The following is a 27,369-nucleotide window of genomic DNA, read 5'->3' as shown; positions in this document are numbered from 1 at the left end:
TTAGGCATAAAATAAAACATAAAAATGTAGTGTTTTTTTTTTTTTTTTGTGCTTGAATGGAAGAAAAGTAATAAATGACTAATGGGGTATTCCTTTAATGGTTGACAGACCAGAAATACACAACATGTATTATGTTTGAAATGATCCAAAACATCACCACCAACAGTAATGTTGAACTTTTGGTGCAATTTTTGGAACTTCCTTGTATTGTTTGTTCTAGCATCCCTCTTTTCATCAATATACATATGCATTAATATGTTATTGACATCATGGTTATTAAATTAGACTATTAGCTTAGCAACGATACAGTGTATTATTTCAAACATCTGATGCAACGTTGTGAGAACATCCCCACGAAAGAGCCACAAATGCTCCCGAAAAAGCAACCGTGAAATGTCCCAGCACAATTTGAACACACATACAAGCACAGGCATACGTACACACACAGTCAAAACGAGATAACGTTCTCCAAGTGTGTTTTGTTGTGTTTTTTTCCAATCAATCAGAGAGCTGTGCATTAGAGATAGTGTGGTGGAATACAAAAACAAATGCAACCCCCAAACCCATCAAATACTGAGTTTGTTACATTTCTAAATGTTTTTAATGACTCTTAAAGGAGACGGCAACCATTTTGATTACTGTACACGTTAAATACGATATAAAATACTGACATAAGGTTCCGTCTATCTCTAATCGGACAAAAAAGGACAGAGAATTTACGGAAGTCCGAAAAGGAAATTCACCTTGTTTTCCCTGTGAAAGTGAAATATAAAGTGTGACCATTTTGAACTTCCGTAGGGGAGAAATTCCTCTCATTTGCCATAAAGGACAACCACCACAACAAAAAGCACAGTTTTACCCTTTCCCTCATGCTTTGACTGGCAGCAGACACAGTGACAAGGACGCAAAAATGGACACACAAAAAATGTTGACTCAAGTGGTGCGACAACTGAAGAGACGAGGGGTGTAACGGTACGGGATTTTTTTCGGTACGGAACATAATGAGCAAGGTCCAGGAAGTCCAACTTTCTCACATTTTAGCCACAAGTCGACTCGGTAAACAAACACAGTGCAGCTCAGCCTCGGGCCCCTTGACAAATATTTTGTACATTACAACTTGAAAATAATGACTTTATTCTTTTAACTTTAAGACTTCCGATCAGTTTTTACTGGATGAGGAAAAATATTAAAATGGAAAATACTAAAAGAATCAAATCAGAAAATAAATCTATATTTTTAAAAAGCATAGTTTTATGAGAAAAGTTTTACTTTTCCAAGAACAAATTGGTAACATTTGTTAAAAACATTTTTTTTATTCTTTTCATATTATTTACACTATTGACAGCTCTCGTAAGATGATGACTTCAAAAATACAACTTTCTTCTCTGACCTTAACGACTTTTCGGCAGTTTTTAATCGGATGAGAAAAATGTCATAATACTACGAAAATCAAATTTGAATGTTCAAGTTATAAAGCTATAGTTTGGTGAAAAAAAACCTTAAATTTTACAAGAACAAATTTGTAATATTTGTTAAAAATCAACATTAAAAAAATAATAATCATTCTTAGGACGTTTACATTACTATTGACAACTCTCGTAAGATTGTGACTTGAAAAATACAACTTTTGGTCTCATGAAATTCAGACTATTCCATATGTATGCGACTTCTCGTCATTTCTATTGGAATAGAAAAAGGTTGTAATACTACGAGAATAAAATTTGAATAAAGAAAAAAGTGCATCATTTTGTGGGAAATATAACAAATTTGTAATGTTTGAAGAAAAAAAAAATCGATGTTTAACAAATATTTTATATTTACAGTACATTACAATTGACAACGCTTGGAAGATTGTGATTTGAAAATATGACCTTATTGTAAAATTGCAAATTCGATCCGTCAACTTTCCTACTTCTTGTCATTTTCATTGGATGAGAAAAAAGTCCTAATACAAAGGCTATAATGTTTGAGAGGGGAAAAAATACATTTCCTTAGCATATCTGCCTTGTGTTCTAGCCAAACGTTGAGTCAGTGTTCAAACACAGTGCAGCTCAGCCTCTGGCTAGTGGGCATCACAGCTGGTACATCAAACTTCAGTCACCCAGCCTCACTGATTTCCCAGTAGGTCAGGATCTGCTGAGAGCAGACGATAAGTGCTCTGCTGAGCTACTAGTGCTCAACTCCATAACGTCCAATAAAACTACACCTAGTACAAGTATCATGATAGCTAAACAAGGTCGAGGAGTAGCTGAACATGCGACAAGAGTAACGAAGAGTGAAAGAAAACAGAAGCTATGCTAACTGCTAAGGAATACCTGAAAAAAAAAACAGAAAATGAGTGTTTAAGTGAATAGGTTGTCTTACATTGCCATGTAAGACAACCTATTCATGTTTTATTTTCCTAAAAAGAAAAGATTTCCTTTTTAAAAAAATAAAAATAATAAAATAATATTAAATATGTATTTTATTACACACAGTATCTGAGGATTTACTTGAGAATGTACAGCCAGCTCATTGACATTATTATTATTGTCAAAATCTGTTCTTGTTCACTCAAAAGAAGAAGGAATCAGTTTTCTGTCTGCATTTTGTTCACTTACTGTATCCAATGCGATCCAAACCACAACCTTAAAACCAAGGTACGCACCCAAACGTGATTTTTGGCGTACTGTTACACTCCTAGTTCAAACTGTCACTGTTGCAGTTTCCAAAGAAGAAAATAATTAATCTAAGTTATAAATGATGTTCTTTTATACATGATTATTTTTTTTCTTTCATTTATAAGTGAATTTACCACTAGCATTAAAAAAATCATTAAATGTGTTTATACAAAAGAATAAATCAGTTATGTTTTATTCCCTTACTGTACCCCAACGTGAACCGAACCGTCAAGGGGGTCCTTGGATTTATGATCGAGGTCTGTTCTTCCAGCGGCGATGTAATCCAAATTTGAACGTAAAATGGAACGCACTGTAGTCTATCACTAACCTACACGAATGCAGTAAGAAAGTCATAAAGTATATTTTGTATGAAAAAAACACTTGTAGGCCATAAATATAAAACGATCAACAGAAAATCAGTCATTCCTGCACTAATTTAAAGTGTGTAACCTCAAAAACTTGTATGTTGGGACCGTTGTAAACCGAGGACCCCCTGTATTGTGATTTTTGGCATACCGTTACACCCTAGTAGAGACAAAAACGTGGGTAAAAACAACTAGCAATGAATCCCAATACATTTTTCCAGTGGGTCTTGCTCCGTGGAGAAATGTTTAGCACTCACGCGTGAAAATCTGACCAAAAGAAAAAGAAAAAAAAAGAAGGGGGAGGGGAGGGGGGGGGGGGGTGCAACTGCGTCTCGCACGGCCGAGGCATCAGGGAAGGATTGCGATTCATTTGGCCTTGATTTCGGCGTAGCTGCTGCCATCGTCCCCCCTCCCTGAGAGCCCCTCCCTGGGCCCACTCAACTCCAGGGCGGCGTAGTTCAGCTCTTGCCTCTCCATGCCTGCCAGAGAGCCTGCAGGTTGGAAATCCCCGTCTTCTCCCTGAGCCACAAAAAGGATTGGGTTGCGTTTGAGTGGGTATTTTGACAACTTGTTTCTTCTGAAATGATGACTTTATTCTTGTGACCTTGCGACTTCGTGTCAGATAAGAAAACTATGGTACTGCAATAATCAAATCTGAATATTTAAAGGGGAAAAAAAGCATTCATTTTGCAAGGAAAAATTATATTTCACTGTGTGTTTGTCTCTATCTAAAATGACAACCTTTTTCTCATAACTTTATAATTATTCTTATAATTTCAATTTGATGAGAAAAATGTAATCTTCAGATTTTTATTCTTGTAGTATTTAAAGAAAACTCGCCGCTTCGGGAGGGGGGGGGGAAAATTTATTTTCAAGATCACATTTTTGTAATTGTTAAAAATCATCATCCAATCTTTTATGAACCAGCGACCCTCCGGTTGCAAGACGTAATCTTAGCCTCAGCACCACACCGCCCACAAATATTTGTTTTATTGGATTACAAAAATGGTGTACTGCCACGATGATAATTTTTTTTTGGGGTGATGACAAAAAATTTAACACTGCGAGACTAAAATCGGAATATTTAAAGAAAAAAGCTATATTTCTGCTGGGGAAAAAAATGTACAGTAATTTTCCAAGAACAAATGTGTAATATTTGTTTACAATAATTCATTTTAACAAACATTTTAATTATACTTTTGATACTATTGATAACTACTTATAAAATCGTGAGTCAAAAAATGTAATTTTATTCTCATAAAACAATGACTTTGTTCTTGTAACTTGACGATTCATCATTTTTGTTGGATGAGAAAACATTTCTAATACCACGAGAACAAAATCTGTATATTTCAAGAAAAAAAAAAACAGTTTAGTGGGGACATTTTAAAATTACATTTTCCAAGAACAAATTTGTATTATTTATATAAAAATGTTCGAACAAATATTTTTGACAACTCTCGTAAACTGGTGTGACATGAAAAATACGACTTCTCGTAAAAATTACTACTTTATTCTCCTAACTTAAAGACCTCATAATTGTTATTTATTTTTTACTACAAGGATAAAATCAAAACATTTTAAGGGGGGGGGGGATCATTTTCCCCAAAAAAATTATTTGTAATTATCCTAACATTTTATCATTTTAATTGGTTGATAAAAATGTTTTAATACTATGAGAATAAAATCTGAAATTTAAAGACAAAAATCCAGTTTCACAATAAAGTATTTCATTTCAGTAAAACAAATGTATAAAATTTGTTACAAAATCTATATTAAACAAAATATTTTTATTTTTGTGTTTTGTGTGTGTGTCTACCACATGACTACTGTGTATTCCTACTGAGTCACCTAAATAGCGTGTAACATACACACCAAAAAAGTTAGTGGTTACTGGTGGGACAAGGAGATTTGTGACGTGTTAGGTGGGCAAGTGTGGAGGTTAGCGATGAGGCAGCCATGCAGACGACACTTTGGCATAGACAAAAATAAATAAATAAGTGGCGTACAGAATACAGAAGCGGATATGCCAGGGTGAGCGGGTCGCTGAGTCTAAGGAACCTTACCGTGCTCTCCTCTAGTATGGAGTTAAACTTTGAGCCCAACAGCTCTGTCTTAAGCTGTGCAGGAGTTAAGGGAGAGAAGAAACAGACAGAAGAAGGGGGGAAAAAAAACACGCAGAGAAGCGATGAAAGCAAGAGAAAAACAGTGTGTTTCCAAAGGTTTCATGGTTGGGGTGAGGTCTCGTCACGTGTCAAGGGTTGGGGACGACGACGACGACTAATTTGACTTAACATCTTACTTAGCGTCATCGTGACAGTCATCGGCATGTCTCACCACTTTCTTCCTCAGATTTTGTTTGTCCTTCTTGACTGCGCTGTAGTACAAAGCGGGGTTCTCCAGGACCACGTCCTGCCTAGGAAAGCCATTCTCTCTGGGAGGGAGGGGGATGAGGGTGGGAGGCGGAGTCACATGATCAGACTCTGACCTCGACGCTAAAACGCAGGGCGACACGCAAAGCTTGGCCATCCATTTTAAAACGACAAGCGCCGTCTGGCTATGCTGCGTGATTGTTCGGTGACGTGGTTATGCCATGAGTTTAGTTGCAGAGGGGAAGCTCTCAGGGGTGATTTGTAAACTTGTAAGCTTGGCCGTCTAAAGGAAGCAACTTAGTGTATTAAGCAATGAGTGAGTAAAGGATATAAAAGCAATGCGAGAGCAGGGAATCATGCCTGCAGAACACTTTATAGTGTAGGGGTGTAACAGTACACACAAAAAAAAAAATCACGGTTCGGTACATACCTTAGTTTTAAGGTCACAGTTCGGTTCACATTGGGTATGGCACCAAACGCAAAACTGCTTTTCTTTTCGTATGAACAGGGACAGATTTAATGATGTTTAAAGTGAAACAAAAACAACAAAATTAAAGATTTTCTTTTTACGAAATTGCAACATAAATAATTTGTCCTTTTTCTTTTTTTTTAGGAAACTAAAGATGTTTTTTCCTGCTGCACTGATGTCACTGTTTACAAGATGTCATTTCAAACACTACCTAATGGACATGCAAATCTTCCTAATCTAATCTTTCCAAAACTACAAACAAACTCCTTCCTCTTCAGTTCCAGTTTGTGAAATGCCAAGGTGTCCCCATAATTTTGTCCATATGTTGTACAGTATAAGGGCTTTAACAGTACGCCAAAAATCACGGGTGAGTACGTTTTCAGCTCAAGATTTGGTGAGCATTGGGTACAGCAAGAGAACGAAATACAAAGCTGATCTGCAAAGGTTGCGAGGCAACTGGACTCTCGTTTGTTGAAGACGTTTCACCTTTAATCCCGAATGCTTTTGGCAGTTCAACATTTGTGCGGCGTCCCCCTATTTATGTCTCTGGTGGGTGCGTACCCGGGGGTGGTCATAACAGGGTCGTTGTTGTTGCCATGTGAACAACCATCTTGTCTACCTACCGGTTGTTCACCTGCCAGGTGGCAAAACAGCTCATCAGTGGTCATTCTTCCAGTGGAATGAGACAATCTTTGTGGGTGAGATTTTAGGACATTGTTGTAACCTGACGATACGTGATGGCGCAAACCAGAAGGTCATTCGAATTTGACTTAGATGGCTTCTTTCACGCCGGCACGGTGATGACTGGTTTGCACATCTGCCCACAGTTCTGGGGACCGGGGTTCAAATCCCGGCCCCGCCTGTGTGGACTTTGCATGTTCTCCCCGTGCCTGGGTGGGTTTTCACCGGGCACTCCGGTTTCCTCCCACATCTCAAAAACATGCATGGTAGGTTGACTGGAGACTCTAAATTGCCCGCAGGTGTGAATGCGAGTGCGACTGGTTGTTTGTTTTTATGTGCCCTGCGATTGGCTGGCGACCGCTTCTGGGTGTACCCCGCCTTCCGCCCGAAGATAGCTGGGATAGGCTCCGGCAGCCCGCTACCCTAGTGAGGAGAAGCGTTAAAGAAAATGGATGATGGATGGATGGATGGATGGCTTCTTTCACACCTCTTTCAATCCAGCAGTTCTCCCATACTTTGGGCATTGTTTTCCTCAAAGTAACGTCCCTTCTTTTTGAGATTTAAATGAACTATTGAGTCTGGACCCGAAGAAACTGCTCTCATGTTGTGCCATGCATTTGTGTAATTGTAGCTGGGTCCCTCCAATGTAGAACTCTTTGCAATTCCTCAATACACTGCACTTCATAAACAACATTGCTGAGTTTGATTCTCAGGAGTTTGTCCTTGGGGTGAAACAGCTTATGTCTGAGGGTGTTGGTGATTTTGACATGCGTCGGTATGTTATGTTTGGAGAAAATCCTTCTCAGTTTCCCGGACAAACTAGCTACAAAAAGGACCATCACTCCTCCTCTTTCACTACTCAAACTCAGCAGTGGTGGTCTTTCTTCCCATGGCAGATTTGACAAAGGCCCAGTTAGGATACCCACAGTTAGTAAGAGCCTTCCTGATATGCGTCTGCTACTTCTGTCTTCTGTTGTCGGTGGTAGGGATCTTGGCTGCTCTGTCATTGAGAATTTAGAACTGAAGAAGCCTTTTGGATTACAAGTGAAACGTCTTCAACACACAAGAGATTCCAGTTGCCTCGATTCAACCTTTGCGGATTTACATGACCTGGATGGCTGAGAATCTACACAGACAAAATGCAAAACTGCTTTTCGTTAGTGTAACGATGGACCGATTTAAACTAATTTAGAATTAAACATAAAACGCTGGAAACTGCTACCAGTAACTTCTCCAATAAATGAAAGATTCTCAAATAAACAAAATAATGTATACAGTGAAAATTATTATTATTTTATTTTAAATAATCAATTGTTGGTCTTACATGGAAACTTTTCAAGTATTTTCTGGGAGTTGTAGTGTTTGTTTTTACTATGTAGTTGCTAATTCACAGATGGTAGCTGGATACTTTCTGCTGTAACATTCCAGTCTAGTTTCCAGATAGACTACTGTTAAAGTGTACTTTTTGTGTTGATTCACAACTTTACTAGCTTTAGCGCTTACCATGCCTTCTCTGTCCTCCTGACCAGATGCTTGTAATAAATGTCATTTATCTGTTGTTGAAGACTAGGATCACTAGCTTGGAACCGCGCCTCTACACCTTAGAAGGAAAGACTTTAGTTGTCGTAGCTAGCCGTAGCTGGTACGTAACAAGTTAGCTTAGCACTTCCTGAGCTACTGGGAGACAATGGAGGCTGACTGATGCGTTATTAGGACTTCCACATAGTTTCTAGCCAGGACACGCCTTGCTCCAATATTACTGGCTCAAGGATATGCGCCGCTGCACTATGATTGGCTGTTGTACTGCCAAAACCACACCGCTAGCCGGAGACTGAGCTGCCTTCTGTTTTCAGAGTAGCCATGTGGCTGTTACACTTCCTGCCCTTTATCTACTACAGTATGTACATGTACCGTTACACCCCTATGTATAGAGTTAGTCCAGCTTGTGCAACTTCTACACCAGGAAGCAGACATACAAGGATTAGATACTCACGCCCATACCAATGCTGCTTTCACTCAAGATGAGTCAGTGTGTTTTTGAATGGATGACGAGGCTTAAGTGTTTCCTCGGATATTATGGAGGAAAAAAAAAAAAAAGGCGACCTCCACATCGCATCTGCAGTCATTTGTCCTCTGGTACTCACTTCTTGTTGTTGTGGCCCACGTATCTCACTGCCGCGATGATGAAGGCAATGACCGCCACACCACCGATTGTTCCCACGATGACTGCCATCAGGTACTTCTCTGAAACGTAAGGCAGCATTACAGCAAGGGCAGGATTTAACAATCCGTCAGTGAGAAGTAACATCATTACAATTGAACGTGTATGTGTGTTTTATTGAAGGGCGCTGTCATACAGGTGTTGCTGTCGGCTCCAACTCACACCCAGTCACGCCACACTAGATTGACTAACTTGATCTGAAATGTTCCTTTTATCTTTGGAGATGTCACAGACAGAGCTATCACCCTCCGTTGTCAAAATGACTGTACTGCAACAGTGACTTAGCAGATTTTTCAGGTATCTGTACTTGAGCATTTGTTTTGCCTTACGTGTCATGACTCGTTACTTTTACTCTCCACATGCAAGAATTCCTCATCCATGGCCTTATTTATGAGAATTGTTGGGCATTGTTGGCTCCAAGAATGATTTGTTACGAATGCGTTGCATCTTGTGCCAGCCTAAAAACCACTCGCTTCTGGCATTCAAAAATTCTCCATGTAATCTGAACAAAAACATGCCTGCACTGTAACAAGTATTTTTTTCTGTCACTATTATTAGTGGTGGTCCGATCGATCGGCCAATTTCCGTGGAAAACACTTGATCGCCGCTCGTCTATCAATGCCTTTAATTGCCAATCACAAAAACCAATTAACCGCGGCTCATACGTTGCAGCCTGTGGAGAATGTGTGCAATGTAGCACAAGGCTGGGTAATTCATCCAAATGTGAGCGTGCATTAAGTTGGAAGTTTGCTATAAAACTAAACATAAATAATAACCCTCATTTTATGTTAAAATAGAAGACATCGTTGTAGAAATCACCAGTTTATGCTAACAGTTAATGGAAAATCCTATTGACAGGCTAGCTAATATTAACATTCAATCACAGGACGCGTTTACCTTCAAATGTTGAATATTCACACACAAACGCTTGAGTAACACATACAGACAGTTAATATAACCGTACTCACGATCATATGTTCTTCCTAATCTGTGAAAAAAGAGTTTATTTCAATTAAAACGCGACGTTCTTATTCTACTCTTTTTAGCTTACAGAAAACAAGTAGCTCCATGCCTGCACCGCACCACACTGCCCCTAAGAGGCCAAGGCGCACACAGCAGGAACAGCAGATACAGTCATTGACTGTATAAAAAGACACGCTATTTTTTTCTCTGACTGTGACATGATATCAGACTCAACTTTTCCTGTTTTAGGTCAAATATTTCTATTTGTTAAATATATGACAGTCATGGGTAAAATCATTGGCACATTTTTAGCGGTGTCTATTTATCTCTTTTCCTTTTTTTTAAGTCTATTATTTTAATATACTATTATTTTACCTGTTACTAAGTCATTTCTGGTTGTTCTTTTAAGTAATATTTAAAGTTTAGTTGTCTAGTTGAATAACTACAAAGTTTTAAAATAAACGAATAATCATGCTTGTTAATCGTGATTTCAATATCAATTAAAATAATCGTGATGATTCTTTTTTTCCGCATAATCACCCAGCCCGAGTGTAGCATCCCCTCCCCCCTTCACAGCAAACCCAAACAAACATGTCGGATCATATAGCAAATACCACTCAACATAAATAAAATGAAAAATTTACAGCTCATGCATATGAACGGTATTCGGCAGATCTCCCTCGTGGATGATCGGTATCCGAATCAGCAGCATAAAACCCTGATCGGAGCACCTGTAGTTATTATAGCTAATTCAGTCATTTTGTTCATCGGTTCAGACCGTTAGAAGCAAAGCTACGGAACACGTTTTGATGACATAAAAACCTGAGCCGTTGCTAACTAGACTCAGGACTGGCACTTTGCAAGTGAAAAATAATTTCTACTTTTGTGCTTTTAAGTAAATTTCAAACAATTTTTAAAATTTTATAGTGGTCCCTTGACTTACACACGTTTAATTGCCTCCTTGACAAAGCTTGTAATTCAATGTACTCGTATATCAAATCAAATTTCCCCATGAAATGAATTCAAATGCCATTAATCCGTTCCAGACTCTAAAAAAACGCCACCATTTTTGTTGTTTTTAATAACGAAAAATTGTACCATATTGCATAAAACCATAAAAAAGAGAATGTAAAGAAAAAAGGTTTTATAAAGTGACATTACTGTATGTACTATAAAGGAGTTGAATAAATACTTCTCTTTTTAGAAGTCTTTTTTTTTTTGTAACATCTGTACTTCTACTTTTTTTTTAGTACTTTTGGGTGGGGTTCTACTACTCACTCTCCTGCTGCAGCTCCAGGAGGACGCTTTCTCTCCCGTATACGTTGGAGATGCTGCAGTGGACGTTGACTGCCGGACCGTCGTTGCTGGCCCGCTCACCCTTCTCCCGCAGTTTGATCATACCCGTGGACGTCTGTCCATCCGTGTGTGTGTAGAAGTTGAAGCGGCCCTCCGTCTCGTTGATGGTGACGTTCAAGTCGGGCAGGTAAAACTCGATGGTGGGCTCGGGGTTTCCCGTAGCTATGCAGACGCACTGGACGCCCTCCCGCACCACCGTGCATTTGGACTCGTCCAGAAGGACGGGAGCATCTAGCAGAAACAACAGGGAAACAGACTTTTAGGAAAAATGCTTATGGTATGACTTCCCACACTAAACATAATGTGAGTTCTGATTTTTTTTTTTTTTTTTTTTTTTTTTAAATCACACACACAAATGTGTTCGATTATCGAACCAATTTTAATTTCTCACAAAGACAAGCAAAAAAAATTATCCAAACCTATCTGGCGCTATGTGAAAAAGTATTTTTTTCAGAATGGTTACAGCAGCATACCTAATTTCAATACAGAACATATTGGGTAAGGGACAGGACATGTAACTGACTCAGGCTCTGGTCCGCATCTAGTTTCAAGACCCCGACTGGACCGTCCTCCAACATCCCCCGGACTCACGGCTGTGGTGACCTTGAGCGAGACACTGATACCCCGAACTGCTCCCCGGGCTTCCCTTCAGCTGCCCCCTGCTCCAGTGTGTTCCACTAACATGTGTATGTGTTCACTGTGATGGGTTAAATGCAGAGAACAAACTTCGTGAGCATGCATGCATGTTCATGACAATAAAGGTGATTCTTCTTCTTCTTCTTCTACATAGGGCTGTACATCAGCTGGTGTGCACACTGCAAAGAGTACCAGATTCCAGTGTGGTGCACATAGTGCATGCACAAAAACATTTTCCAGTATATGAGCTAGAGCCACTATCGTCTGGACATTTTGCACCTGGCCTGGCCTGCACAGAGAGAATGAATAAACCTCTAAAAACAATTAGCACAGTGGGACCCGTAAGTGCCCCAGCGTGTGAATGCAGGGCGACCTGTGGTCCATTTGAGAGTTTGTCGGCAAAAGAAAACTCCATCCATCCATTTTCTGTACCACTTCTCCTCGCTCGGGTTGCGGGCGTGCTGGAGCCTATCCCAGCTATCTTCAGGCGGGAGGCGAAGTACACCCTGAACTGGTCGCCAGCCAATCGCAGGGCACATATAAACAAACAACCATTCGCACTCACATTCACAACTACGGGCAATTTAGAGTCTTCAATCAACCTACCACACATGTTTTTGCGATGTGGGAAGAAACCAGAGTACCTGGAGAAAACCCGCGCAGGCACAAGAAGAACATGCAAAGTCCATAGAGGCGGGGCCGGGATTTGAACCCCGGTCCTCAGAAAAGTGAGGCAGATGTGCTAACCATTCTCCACCATGCTGCCTGTTTTGTATTAATTCAATTATTAAGTAAGTAAGTAAATGGTTAAAATCACCAAAATATGACTAGTTTGATGTGCAGGTATATATGGTTGAGGATTAAGGAAGAGAAAAATGAAATTTAATGAGGACTTGTCGGACTTCTAAAACTTCCTAGAATGAACAAATGAATCTCACTCACAGCCTTTCAACCGTACACTCCAAAAAAGCTTTTATTTTTGGACAGCAGAACTTGAAAAATCCTCTTTGTTTTCTCCCTCCAGTATCATGACAGACCAGGGTCACCAACCTTTTTGTAGTAGTGATGATAGAAGAGTATACATCACTTAAATAATTAGGACTGCGCGATTAGGGCAAAAATAATAATCACTATTATTTTTGATTGATATTCAAATCAAGATGAATAGAAATGGTTATTCATTGATTTCAAAACTTCAGTATTTATTATTGCACTACAGTACCAAAACTCAACCTAACTAGGTAAGTATAACTTACAAGAACAACCAGAAATAAATTAGTAACAGTATAAAATGTAACTAATAATAATAATAATGAATTAACTATACACCTGGGCCGCACCAATATTAGGCTATTGAGCCACAAGTCACACGCTTGCTAACCCTGCTAGACATGTTGGAACAGGAAGGGTCCATCCCCAAACTGTTCCCACAGTTGGAAATATCCAAAATGTCACCCCCTGAGCTCCAGTGAAAGGAACTCTGAATGAAAGAGATTTTGGACAGTCAGAAAGTTTGGAGATTACACCTTCCTGTTCCAACATGTCTGTGCACGAGTGCACAAAGCAAGGTCCATAAAGAATTTGGTATGGATGAACTTGACTGGCCTGCACAGAGTCCTGCCCTCAACCCGATAGAACACCTTTGGGCAGATTTCGAGTGGACAGGGAGCCAGGCCTTCTCGTCCAACATCAGTGTGTGACCTCACCCAAAACACCTGTTTCCAAATGTGCACCTGGAAGAATGGGCAAAAATACCCATGAACTCATTCCTCAACCTTGTTGACAGCCTTCCCACAAGAGTTGAAGCTGTTACAGCTGCAAAGGGCAGCATCATATTAAGAAAAGAAAGACAATCTTTAAGCTGTTTAATATACAGTATTTTACATGATTTTGTATTCTATTTTATGTATTTTTTGTTCATTTCAGAATCTTTCATTTATTCAAAGATTTTCTGGAATAGCATTTTTTTTTCATATTGGACTTTGCAAACAAAACATTTAGGTGAATTATGATGTTTTATTTTATTGTCTACATAATTTCTTAATCATTTTTCATCCATTGTACAATTTGCTTGAAGGAAAAGATTGAATCGTGAAGATTTTTGTTTCATTTTAAATGTCATTGAATCTGTTCCGGACACAAAATAAGCAGTGTACACCTTACTGTACGGCATGTCCTCTTAAAAAATGGCTTTTTTCCCCCCAATAATTTTTATTTGTATACCACTTTTCAAACTTCAAAACAACTACACAAAGTACTTCCCAGAACAGGTAATAGGGGGGAAAAAACATCATTGGGTTGTCCTACTCACACTCCACGGTGATGTTCAGGGAGCTGCTGGCCCGGCCGTGCTCGTTCTCGGCCAGGCAGCGGTACTGGCCGTCGCCCTGCGGCGTGATGCTCTCAATCTCCAGCACGGACAGCTCATCAGCAGTGATTGCGCCCACCAGTTCGCCGTCCTTCAGCCAGGTGAGGGTGGGCGGCGGGCTGCCCTGAGTGCTGCAGTGCAGCATCAGCGAGGCGCCCTCGAGCACGGTCAGGGTGTCGTTGACGACGGGCTCGCGGGGAGGGTCTGAAACATAAGGTTGAACCCTCACGTAAGGTTGTGGTCAATTTGAGTCTAGTAAAACAAAACAAGTTTATCAGTCAGTGGTTCAATTGTACCGTGCCATGAAAAAGTATTGGCCGCCTTTTCAAATTCTAATATTTTTGCATATTTTCCCCACTTTATTGTTTGAGATCATCAAACAAATGTAAATATCAGACAACTTTAACCCGAGTGAACTTAAAATGCTGTTTTTAAATGCTAATTTCATTTATCAAGGGAAAATAAATATTCAGTCCTGTGTGAAAAGTCCCCCCTGTTAAATCACGGATTAATGGTGGCTAATCACAATTTTTGGTTAATTTTCACTAATCACGCCCAAGCCTGATTACCTCTAGACCTGTTCAATCCAGAAATCACTGAAACAGAACCTGTCTGACAAAATCAAGTCGGACAAAACATCTAAATAAACATCCAAAGAACTGCAGCCCTGCCTTGTCTCAGTTAAGGTCAGTGTTCATGACACAACAATAAGGAAGAGACTGGGCAAAAATGGCATCCATGGCAGAGTTCCAAGGCCACAACCACTGCTGACCAAAAAGAACATCAAGTTGAATAGTTTTTTCCTTTAATAAATGAAATCCCCATTTAAAAACAGCATTTTAAGTTCACTTGGGTTACATTTGTCTGATATTTAAATTAGTTTGATGATTTAAGGAGGGGGCGAATACGTTTTTACGGCACTGTAAATTTATCAATATCACTCAAAAAACAAACATTTATAAACATGTTTTAAAAAAAATATGTGTCAGGTTAAACTATTTAGTCTTTCCAATGCACATTGAAAAATTATTATGCAACATGCATAGCCCTCTGTGAACGGTAATGCACCAAATATTGATTGAACTTGTTCTTTTAGATCATTCAACAAGCCTTTGGTCAAAATGACCCAAGTTGAAAAAAAAAAGGGTGTTTTTTTTTTTGGGTCAGTGGGTCAATGTAACCCAGAATAGAGGAGGTGTCTTGTGGTAATTTATCAACATTATTATTATTCATTATTATTATTTTTTTTTTTAAATCAATGTTAGGTACAGTCAAACTGTTAGTACGTCTTTCCAATGTACAATTTAAAATAATGATTTAAACAGTCCTTGACAGCGTTAATAATAAGATAGAAATTCACTTTCTGACATTTTGGAGGTCATTAAAAAGAAGAATCAGGTCAAATTTGGCTCAGGTTTTTTGTGTGTGTGTGTGTGTGTGTGTGTCATTCAGTGGGTCAATGTGACCTAAAATAAGAAAGGTGTCTCATGTTAACTTAGCATCATCACAAAAATGTTTTAATGTAAAATAAATAAAAAATATCTATTTAATCTCAAATAACTAAAAATAACTCAAATCTATTTAATAAGAAACTATTATGTTTGTCTTGTATTGTGTCTTTCATAAAGCAAACAAGCCACAGGTCAAATTGACCTAAGTAAAAAATAAAAAAATAGAAGTGTAAAAGCTACCGGTAAATCAAAAATACATTTTTGTGTTTTTTTTGTTGTTGTTGTTTTTTTTTACTCTATTCTTTTTCAAAATGGACATCAAGAATAACGAACAAAAAACTTTTAACATTGTTTTAACTTGGGTCAATTAGACCCCCGGCTTGTTGTACAATGATAAAAATGGGTCAAAGGGGCGTCCAGGAGACATCATAAACTGCATCTCATATGTAGTACACTACCTCCCACAGATCATGCTTCAATGAGGATTTATAAGTCCCCGAGGTGAGTATCAGTGGACGCATGCAAGTGAATTGACACAGTCTCGCATGCACAATAACCTTCAAAATGGACCTATAATTGCTGCGCCAGCACCGTGGGGGTTGCTGAGAGGCAGAGTCGGGCCCAGCAGCCCACCCGAGAGCGGCCGAGTGGACGGGACACCATCCACGCCGATGGGACCCAGGGCGGTCCACCGGCCCCACTGAGGCGCCCCAAAACCAGCCACCCGGAGGAAGTCGCAGGGGCCCAAAGAAACCCCCTCAGAGACTTACACTTGACGGCCAAGTAGAGCGACGTATTCATGGTGCCGTAGCCGTTATCGCCGACGCAGGTGTACACGCCCTCCTCCGCCGGCGTCACGTCGTCCACGGTGAGCGACAGGTTGGACGCGGTGTCCCACAGCAGCTCCTGGGTTCCGAACCTCCAGGAGATCCTGGGAGGGGGGTTGCTGTCCACCTCGCAGTGCAGCGTCACAGAGCTGCCCTCCATCACCTCCGAGGAGACGTTCACCCACACTGAACGGGGAGCATCTAGTAGGATACGAAGATGGGAGGACTTGATTTTTGCTTTTACCGAGAATTAGGTAGTAGGTCTATCCAGGTCATGACTAATCAACACACACCCCTAAAAATATGTTACACTTGCCTGTACAGTTGCTACCTTGACTTACGAGTGCCACAACATAACTCGTTTTTCGAGTTATGACCCGTCCCGTGGTGGATTTGGTTTTTTTTGCTTTGTGTTGTGAGCCAAATTTTGACTCACAGCTTCAGATATGCTGCCACTTAAGTGCGTGGGGGGGGGGGGGAAATTACCATTTCTACCATTTTCCATTCTTCAGTAATCAGCATTAAACGTGTTGGCTTGACCCAAAACACCAGTTTCTAATCGAACCGTAGAGAAACCAACATTTTTGTGAAAAGAAACATCAAGCAAAACAGTGACTGCGCCGCAAAAATTGTTTGCTTTTGTGACACCTCAAACAGTTTTTGGGTAACTTGCTTCGAGCTCGGGGGTGGAACAATTAATCGATTAATCAAAAACTAATCGATTATTATTAGTATTATTAAATTCATCAAAAACTACTTTGATAATCGATTAATCATTTAGAGAACTTAAAATTGTCCGAATCCTCAGATTTGAGCTTCTCTATTCTCAGATTTCTGAAGTTTCGCCACGAAAGCAGACTGATTATTTCAGTCTTTCAGCAAAATGAGACATTTGCATATATGTGCCTTTACTTCATCATCAACATCATCAACATTTTTGCCTTTGTTTCTGATTTGAAATAATAATGTTCAAATCAATTTGAATTTTTCAATTTGAAATAATGTTCCGTTTTGGGAAGAGGGAATGGAAATTGAAAAATATTGTTTTCTCTCAGTTCATTGAAATAAAGTCTTCAGATTTATCAGTAGCTAAAATAATCGTTAGTTGCAGCCCAACTGCCAGCATATTTCCCTTGAAAATCATTAAGGCGGATAACTTGATATTGAGATTTGATTACTGGTTATGAGTATGTTTTGCTTAAAATAAGATATACCATAATTCTATATGTGGCTGCAGTAAAAATATAATCGTTTTTAAATACTGCCGGGGAATTTGATGCTGTTTCCTTGCTTTACGAAATGTTGCCAAGTCATATTATACTGCTCTATTGACAGATAATTCGGCTTAAATCAAGTGAATCATGAATATGGAGGGGATCACTGGAGGAGGCAGTTTTACACTTACACTTAATGTCCAGAGAGACAAGCCTCTCATAGACCAGCGTGGTGTTCGGGTAGTAAATCCGGCAGCCCAGCAGCTGGCCGTTGTGCACCGGCCTGGGGGTGAACACCAGGGTGCGGGAGAGCACGACCGTGTTGCCCTCCTCCTGGTAGTCGGAGCTGAACTCGGGGTCAGGCAGGTAGTCCGTGTACATCCACTCGATCTCGGGGCTCATGTCTGGGCAGTTGTCGGGAGCGTAGCACGTCAACGTCAGGCTCTCGTCGCTCACGATCTCCTCCGGGACGTCGATGTCGGGTCGTTCTAATGAAAGAACTTCATTAGTCGGGGACTTTGACGCTGCAAAGATACCTTGTGTCGTCAAATGTCTTGGACTGCACCATTTTATCACAGCGGTAATCAATCATGGGTGGGACTAGACCCTTCCTTCCATTTCCCCTATATAATATTGATAGGTTGTGTGCATGTCTTACCCAGAACCTTAAGCTCAGCAAAGTCCGGAAAGGTGTATATATTGGCCCCACCAAGGTCGGCGCGAAAGTAATATCTCCCCGAGTGCTCTGGGCCAAGGCTGTTGATGAGCAGCGTGCAGTTCCTCTGCTGCAGGTCGCCCAGCATCTTGGTGCGACCCTTGTAGCTCTCGTGCACCACATCCGTGCGAGTTTTGAACACCACCGGCGGGAAGAGCTGCGGGTAGGGCTGGCCGTAGTACCAGATGCCGTGGACGCCGCGGTACGGCCTGATGCCCGACGGGTACATGAAGGTGCACGGGATGACCACGCAGGTGTCGGTCATGGCCGAGATGTCCCGCGGTACCCAAACGTTCCACTGGGAGCTGACGTCTAAAACAAGACGTACGGCACAATAAGAACCAGATCAGCGAGTCTCGAGCCCTGAAATTGGCGACTTAAATGGACAATATGAAATTTCCATACTGCGAGCAATATTTGAATGTAGCCTCATTTCAGTCTCCAGCCCCACCCCCGACCCCTTACAACTCTGCCCAAAGAAAGCTCGCGAAACCTGGACAACAAAAAAGAAAGAGAAAGTGATTGCATCGTCACGCTCGCCTGGCACTACATCTCGGTCGGACGCGCAGCTCATCAACGGCCCGCTGAAATTGGCCTGGAGGAAATGACCGTTGCATCCCGGTGCCTGCGGCTGCCTCAGACTGCTCCTTGGGGTCGGCCGCGGGCGCGCAACGTTACACAAAAGGTTACTGGTTAGATGTTGTTTTTGGGGCATGTACAATCCAATTAGGAATATCGGAGAGTTGATCAACTTATCCGACCACTCGGTGAGAACTGGGAAGTGGTATACGCCACGGTTTTTCAAGCTCAGGCATGCAGCCGTCGACATACAGGACACACAGCACTGTTATACATCCTTAACCTTGATTTGAAGGAGCGAGCTGTCTGATTCCTCTTTTTAACTTTTGTTGTTAACCAGAGGGCGGCACGGTGGTCGACTGGTTAGAGCGTCAGCCTCACAGTTCTGAGGTGCGGGGTTCAATCCCCGTCCCCGCCTGTGTGGAGTTTGCATGTTCTCCCCGTGCCTGCGTGGGTTTTCTCCGGGCACTCCGGTTTCCTCCCACATCCCAAAAACATGCATTCATTGGAGACTCTAAATTGCCCGTAGGTGTGACTTTGACTGTGAGTGCGAATGGTTGTTTGTTCCTATGTGCCCTGCGATTGGCTGGCAACCAGTTCAGGGTGTACCCCGCCTCCTGCCCGATGACAGCTGGGATAGGCTCCAGCGCGCCCGCGACCCTTTTGACGTGAGTCAAGTCATGTGACCTCTGATAAGTACATGACTGTATGCTTGACAGTTTTAACTTTGCAAGAGTTTCTTACCATTGACGATGAGCAGTAACGGTAAGAGCAGCTTCAAACACCACATGGTCTCCACTCCACGCCTCTGGAACACACAACATCCTGTTACTGCTAATACATGCATCATCACTATCTGAAAAATACATCGCAAATGTTGACGGCATGAGTCACTTCCGCCGTCTCGCGCTCGAGTTTCTGAAGCTTTGAGATTAAATGATTTTGATGATACTTCACGACTCAGTACCTAATGTAATACCTTAGAACGCTGACGATTCAAAGCAAACTGGATGTTTCGCAGGAAAAGCGGCTCCACTGGCGGGTGGTTGCTCACACCCAGACGGCTTGACAATCTTCTTCTCTGCAAAAATAGAGAAAATAATATTATACAACTGTGGAATAACAAAACAAAAAAAAACAGGGGGATCCTCGGTTCATTACAATACCGACATACGACTTAATTTTTTTTATATTCATGGTTTTTCATAAAAACACAGAATTTACTCTCATTATGACTTTACTATTGCGTCAGCGTATGTTCGTAATGGACCATGACAGATTCTGAAATAACATAACGGAAAATAATATTTTCACAGGGGTGAGTGAAACACTTGGGGTGTAATGGTGGAGGTATTTGTTCATGTAACTTACAGCATTAGATAAGGGACGACACTAAAAAGAAAAGATCAATGCCAAGATAGAAGTGAAATTTGGTGGCCATATTTGGGGCCATTGTGGTATTTCATTTTACTCTGTTCATTTGTGTAAATCCTTTATTCATGTTTATCCTCTGTTTCTGAATAAAGTGCTTTGAAAAGTACTTTGAACTTGCACACTACTACATACTTGTAAGCATAGCGTACTTAGCGTACTTATGTTTAATAATATGACATAGAGCGGACCTGCACTATTTGTAGGGGAGCGAGACAGGGCCCAACCGCGAATAATGAAAAATCAGCGAACAATTGATGGCTTTATTATTTATTATAATTGCCATCAAAACATTGCCCCCCTCAAAAAAATAATAAATGTGAATAAGTGCGCGATTGGGTCAAATTAAAAAATAAATACAATAAAATGAAAAAAAATTAAGTAAGTGTAGCCTCGGGAAAAAATAAACCTGGGGTTTCCGCCAATAATGGGGGATAGGTTCCCCCCTCCAAAAACCATGCGTAAACTGCAGGTGGATCCGTCAATGCAGAACTGCAAATATGCGGGGGTCCACTGTATATGTTAGAACAACACATTTTCTTTATTGTTCTTAACTTCTACAGAAGTTGGTCGTGACTTTACAACAATAGGGAAATGTGGCTCCCAGGGTGAAAGCATTTGAGACTCACCACTGTGCTCTAAGTGATCATCAAACTTTGACGACTTTGCACCGACTACATTTCATGGTGAGGGCAAAATTAATTTCTTTATTTAGCATCACTGCTTTGTCTAGGATACAGTACCTGCTTCCGATTGTGGGCCATTTGTGCAAATTCCCAAGTAGGAGCCATAGAATTTTCAACTTCAGGGATGGGTCGTTGAGACTTTTTCATGTGTCCTGTTATGGTAAACGTTTCCACCCAATTCCTTGTCAGTCTGTCAAATTACAATCAGGGGCTCATTATTTTTTTACTTTCTGGGACTTCTTCGAAATGATCCTCAAACTTTGACGCCATGCTTTGCCAGCATTAGAAAGGATACGCAAGAAATAATAATAATAATAAAAGCTTCACAATGTTAGCATCACCCGCCAGTATAGGGTACCTGCTTCTGGTTGGGGTTCATTTGAACAAATTCCTTATTTAGAGTCCATCGAAGTATGATCCCTGTAAGTGGGTGACTTTATGTTCAATTTTGGGTGTGGGTGCTTGAAACTTTGTTGTGCATCCTGATAGAAAATGTCCACCAAATTCTGTGTTAATCGATGAAACTCGTGTAAGGGGGGGCCGACGCACACAACATGACACTATCCTCGGTGGTGATAGTGAGGTAGTTTGTAATGCCTAAGAGTGAAAAATCCCAGCATCAGTGGAGTCACTCATCGTCATGGCGTAAGCTCGTCCAATGAAAGCCTCTCACTGTTGATGTATCACATTAGCTTTGTGTGGATTACTGATGCTGTCTGTGCTCCACGGACAGTGGACCGGTGACGCACTATACAACAAATGTTACTCCATTTTTGTGGGAAATATAGTCCCGTATTCTAAATATTGAGTTGAGCCAGCAAGGAAGGAGGATTTATGTGTCATGCCACGGCAGCCGGTGTGTGCAGATGGCAAGCCTGAGAGCGGATTTTGCGATGTTGAGCTCCGTGTTGAACGCAACTCAACATGGCCCAGACCATATTAGCTGTTGCTCGAAACAAAATGACGACAGGAATGTGCTGTGACGCGCTTTTCCACGCGTACTGTAGTTCGAGAGTAGGGAATGAGTGAATGATTCCGAACGCGAATCAGGCACTAAGGAATCCTTCAAAAAGTGTTTTTTAATGTCTATGTATGTAACTTTTGCATAACAACAAAAGAACATAGTTGTCACTTCAATAGGCAATATTCAGTAGGCAATGCATGTTATGCCCCCAACATTTTTACTATGTTTTGAAGGACACGCATCATTTCGGTGCCCTCATTTGCAGTGCGCCACCAACCGGGCCAGCGCGGGAAATGAATAGGGCATTCACTAAATATAAGAAATAAGTTACTGACAAATAACTTGGATCAGCATTGTCTCATCTCCTCGAGTAGTGGCTTGGGTGAAAAGGACTTTTAAAAAATAAATAAATACATAAAAAAAACAGTTGTGGATTATATCTTTAAATGTCTTTAATCCAGGTGAAAGGGGAAAAATACTTTTTGGAAAGAAAAAAAAAAAAAAAAAAAAAAGTGTTTTTTTTTTCACCTCAAAAAGTCCTGGCCTACACAATACCAATGTTGCGTCAAGCGCCGCCATCTGCACCGGGACAAAAGGCAGAGAGCCGGCCGAGTGAGTCCAGGCCGAGAGGCGGTGACACCCCCACCGCCGCCACCGCCACCATCATCATCAGCCTTCACAATGGCCTTATTGACGGGGCAGACAAATGAGAGCATACGCTTTCTTCGTACAAATCACTTGCCTCATACCAGCCTCAGCACCAGGCTCCTGCTCCCTCGCTCCCCGGCCTCTTGTTTGGCTTCCTCGTCCAGGCTCGACCACTCAGAGATATTTGAATTCTGGAGGGCAGAAGAACAATTGTCAGTGAGAGCCCAGGTGGGCAGTTTTGGACGTGGGCTGTGTTCAGAAAATAATAATTTCAATGCTTTTAAAATACAAGCCCCTAGCAAATAATTCTGATGTCACTTGGTGATATTAAAAATAAAAAAAATTAAATTAAAAAAAAAAAAAAAAACACATGCTCTACCAAATAGTGGAGCAGGCATCTATGGCCCTTAGAATGGATTCTTTGCTTTCTGAATGTGCTGTACTGATTGGTTGAGTGGATAGTTAAAGGATTAATATAAGTAGATCAACATAACACAACATGGAATGTACATAAAGTGCTTTGTTTTGTATTAATTTTGTCCAATACACTCATGTTGTTACAATTGATTCCTTCATTCGAAATTTATTACAGAATGTAGACCAGCTGATGTTGAGCCAGTGCATTGCAATTATGCGGCAGCAATGACGTAATTAACGGGGGCTGACTCGTGTTCCAAAACTAGTTTTCCTTTGACTGATGACAATCCATAGAACTGTATACTGTAGTCCACTGTTATTAAAAAAAAATAATTCCTGCATAGTGAATAGGGAATGTGTGAATGATTCCGACGTAGTCATTGCATTCGAAATCATTCACTCATTCCCCACTACTTAATCACTATACAGTATGTGGATTTTAAGTGGCTTTTTGAGCGAACTAAAGTATCTAGTTCACTATATAAAAATCGCAGGCAATAGTCACTCAAGCTTATGATGACTCAGTCTTACTGACATCACAGGACACATATGAAGCGTAGGTGGAATGCAGAGCTTTTTTTTTTTTTTTTTTTTTTGCAAATATGGTCATTTAGATTGCTGCATTTTAGCCTCAGCTTGGTCGCTGTAACGTCACCCTTTGGCATGAAAAGACCCAATAAAGCACAAGTATTGATCTTTGATGCAGATCTATGCTGAAGAATGTTTGGAGGCGGGACACGGTCAAAGTTTCTGCCCAGTATGAATATGATGAAACAAAGGACACTTGTCTTATCTAAATAGTAACATTGAAATATTAAACAAAATAGAGGCAGAATATTCCCATTAACGAAGGTTTGAAGTAATACGATACAATGGTTTTACCTTATTAATATTATAGCAGGTCTCATAACATGACAGAGAGTGTATGTTCAAAAATTTAATCATTTTTAATACTATAATCAATGTATATTTTAAATAACACACATTTGCAACAAATTTGGTGAGTAAACCTCATTGATTTTAAGTTTTTTTCCCCCACTTCTTTTTATGATTATTGTAAATTAACTTTGTACACAAATGAAACAACTTAATTGAGCCACTGAAAACTAGAGTGGGCCAACTCAATTTTTGTCAATTTTAAATTACAGTAAGTACAGATGAACATCGATCTAATGTAAGTTAGTTAGTTCCAATTTTGATAAATAGGTGGCAGTGCATTACTGCACTCAACACTTTTCCTGATTCAACAGTGCAACACAGGCCTCACTCCCCATTTTCAAAATGGCCACACACATGAAAACAGGGTTCACCTGGCAAAAACATCCCAGCAAATGAGGTTTAAAGACTCGGAAAGTAAGTAGTACTTGCCTTCATGAAATATTGATAGATTTGACGGATGTCTGGACTTAGTTCACTATTGCACTAAACTTTTTCTCTCATCATTTTTTTTTTTTTTTTCTTTCAGACAACCGAGATGATACTGACAGGGATCCAAACAATGACAGTTAAGATCATGACAGCACCTCAGTTGTGAATAGAAGTGTGAGCAATATAAACCAAGGCCAAAATGCCAAAATTTAAACCACAATTTCTATAAAAACGAGTATCCAGAAGAAGTAATAATTTCCATATAAATAACTGAGATATACATTTTACTGCAACCATAAAACTCAACTAACTTTCCCGAAAAATTTCAAAAATGGAGTAAGCCCACTCTAGTTCTCAGTAGCTTAATTTAAAAATATATAAATATATTTTAAGAAATATTCTGTTTCATATCTTTTAATGGGCTTCTTGAACTACATTTTAATACTTAAAAATAATATATTTTCTCTTTTCAGCATGGACCTAAAACCCATCCCTATAATCTGAATAACCACAAGATGCAGCGTCATATCATGAAGTGATGTCATGGGCATGGATACGAGAGAGCTTGAGCACGACATCATGACATTCGACATACGAGCTAGTGTGAGTGCGCTTTACTTTCATTACAAATGACACGCGTGCTATTTGGTTTTTTTCCTGAACTGGTCGCCAGCCAATCACAGGGCACATATCAACAAACAACCATCCGCACTCACGTTCACACCTATGGACAATGGAGTCTTCAATTCACCTACAATACATGTTTTTGGGATGTGGGAGGAAACCGGAGTACCAGGAGAAAACGCATGCAGGCACGGGGGGAACATGCAAAGTCCACACAGGCGAGGCTGCATTTGAACCTCCTCAGACTGTGAGGCAGATGTGCTAACCAGTCGAAATTTGTTCAATGACAATAAAGAAGTAACAAAACCATTTTCTCCATGCACTGTCATGTCTGTTTTTTTGTTTTTTTTTGCGTACAAATTATTAAATGTTGGTGCACGTTTTAGTGCTTAGACAATGGTAATGAAAATTTTAAAAAATATATATTTGTGGAACTACAACAAAGTGTAAATGACTAACCAAGCCCCTTGAAAGGTTTGCGTTCAAGAAATATTGGCCTGTATTTGACGAAACTGCAGCAATGCGTACAGGACAGAAGCTGAAAGTAAAATATTGAGATCACACTGACTGATATCAATACAAAAGTTGGTATCAATATGATCAATATTTGGATCAGTATGCTTACTTTTACTAACTGGATCTGAAAACCTTGAGCGAGTGTTTCATAAATCCGCCATATTACGTCCGGAAAAGTACCAAAAACAGGAATGCTGAGAGTCTGGTTTATTACCATTCGGCATGCCGCATCCCGCCCGCACTACACGCATGTTAGCGTAAGACGCGCTGACACGCTCCGCGGCGTGGGTTGCACAGCTATGTGACCTTCCTCTTCATCTTCCTCTGTGGCTTTTGTACTCGCCATAGTCCAGATTGCTTGACACAATGGAGCCAGTACAACTCAATGGGGAAAATCCGCTTTAAAAAAAATGACTGGTGCCTTTCACACAGAACCCGTTGAAGTGGAATATTACCACAAATGTGTGTGCTTTCACAGAGCTACATATCCATTCTGAAATGTCCAAGGAGACCGGAAACACTTAAACTACTGGTTGGACAGCAACCATTGCTTTTGCTACAACAGGGCAGCATAAGTGAGTGTCCCTGTCCCAGCATTACGGAGTCCCGCCTCTGTTTTAACACTGATAATACCGCCAGAAAATTGCTGGATGGACTTTGCGAATACACACTAAGTTGCACCAGTATCGTACCGATTTCATTGGGTTTTGTGTAAAAACTCTTCGGTTCCAGCTCTGAAGCGCCTGTTTTTGCAGTATCTCGGTGTGACAGAGGTTTCAGAATCAGAATCATCTTTATTTGCCAAGTATGTCCAAAAAACACACAAGGAATTTGTCTCCGGTAATTGGAGCCGCTCTAGTACGCCAACAGACGGTCAATGTATGGACAAAGTATACCCAGTAATTTCCTACTTCCTGAGGTAATATTAAAAGGCGGGACAGTGTCTGTGTGTAAGCGAATTCCACAACGCTAGTACAGGGGTGTAAGTGAACACTTGACTAGGGCTGCAACTATAGAATCTTTTTATTGTCAGTTATTCTACAGATTATCCCATCAATTAATTGGATAAAAATAGATTTTGCCTTGATTTGGGGGTCACCATTCTCACGTTTCACACGATATCATCAGTGACTTTGAGAGCGTGTGGCTTTAAAAGGCGAGGATTAGCTCGGTGAGTGACGTGGGAGTCGGCGAATGAGAGTGTAGAGATGGCTGTTGTGAGCTCAGGTTAGCAGCTGGCTGTTAACTCGCCAGGTAATTGTTAGCTAGTCTGTGTGTTGAGTCCTTGCACGTCACTGGTCGCCGTAGCAGCTCCTGTATGAATGTGCTTATTTTGTAAGTTTGTTCAATAAAGCGATTGAAAGTGCACCCACGGCTGTGTCTATCCATCAGTTCTTGTGGGGACATTACAATATGTTTTAACTAGCAGTGGCAGGCTCAACTAAATAACGTAAAGGCATTTACACAGTAACATTCAGTAACATTCTGCAAAGCTTCGAGGCAGAGATTTTGCTTAGAATTTGTTTGTAAATCGAATTATTCAATTTATTCGATTCATTGTATCGGCCCTAGACCTGACACACACGTCTCCCATCCAGTTGGGAGAAAAGTAGCTCTCATTACTGTTTAAATGGCAAAGGTGAAGAAAACTGGATCTTTTCCTACCGCTCTGTTATGGCAATTTTTCAGGGTTTCTGCGTAAAATTGGCAAAAACAAAGTACATTTTAATGTGGATTTGTTCTTGTTCCAAGAAGAACAATTTCATTGTGACTACCTCCTCCCAGTGTACTTGAAAGGGCTTTGCAGAGGGTGCGAGAGAATGAAGACCTTGTGGGCA

General features: G+C 40.6%; 1 protein-coding gene across 4 annotated transcripts; it reads right to left on the bottom strand.

The window, feature by feature from the left end:
* Positions 1–106: 106 nt before the first annotated feature.
* Positions 107–19,954, bottom strand: mag (myelin associated glycoprotein). Of its 4 annotated transcripts, XM_061674111.1 has the most exons (11): positions 19,857–19,954; positions 19,622–19,685; positions 18,242–18,610; positions 17,775–18,071; positions 16,313–16,570; positions 14,035–14,295; positions 11,010–11,318; positions 8,692–8,791; positions 5,363–5,459; positions 5,092–5,145; positions 107–3,544 (listed from the first exon to the last, which is right to left on the bottom strand). In XM_061674111.1, exons 2-11 carry the CDS (start codon positions 19,665–19,667, stop codon positions 3,392–3,394), a joined length of 1,944 nt encoding a protein of 647 aa, XP_061530095.1. In that variant the 5' UTR covers positions 19,668–19,685; positions 19,857–19,954; the 3' UTR covers positions 107–3,391. The 4 variants fall into 4 exon arrangements, with proteins under 4 accessions (XP_061530095.1, XP_061530096.1, XP_061530097.1 ...); XM_061674112.1 differs by lacking the exon at positions 5,092–5,145; XM_061674113.1 differs by lacking the exon at positions 5,092–5,145 and having other exon boundaries at positions 3,399–3,544; positions 5,328–5,459.
* Positions 19,955–27,369: the final 7,415 nt, after the last annotated feature.

This window comes from Phycodurus eques, chromosome 4, assembly GCF_024500275.1.
Source record: "Phycodurus eques isolate BA_2022a chromosome 4, UOR_Pequ_1.1, whole genome shotgun sequence".
Classification (NCBI taxonomy): Eukaryota; Metazoa; Chordata; class Actinopteri; order Syngnathiformes; family Syngnathidae; genus Phycodurus; species Phycodurus eques.
This window is presented reverse-complemented; position numbering and strand designations above follow the sequence as displayed.

What these genes read in the sequence shown, in the direction of transcription:
- mag (XM_061674111.1), bottom strand. Translation starts at nt 19,667, where the DNA reads ATGTGGTGTTTGAAGCTGCTCTTACCGTTACTGCTCATCGTCAATG. An exon ending in GTTACTGCTCATCGTCAATG is followed by an intron (nt 18,611 to 19,621) that starts GTAAGAAACTCT and finishes GTCTTGTTTTAG; the next exon opens with ACGTCAGCTCCCAGTGGAAC. An exon ending in GCTCTACTTGGCCGTCAAGT is followed by an intron (nt 14,296 to 16,312) that starts GTAAGTCTCTGA and finishes CTTATGTTTCAG; the next exon opens with ACCCTCCCCGCGAGCCCGTC.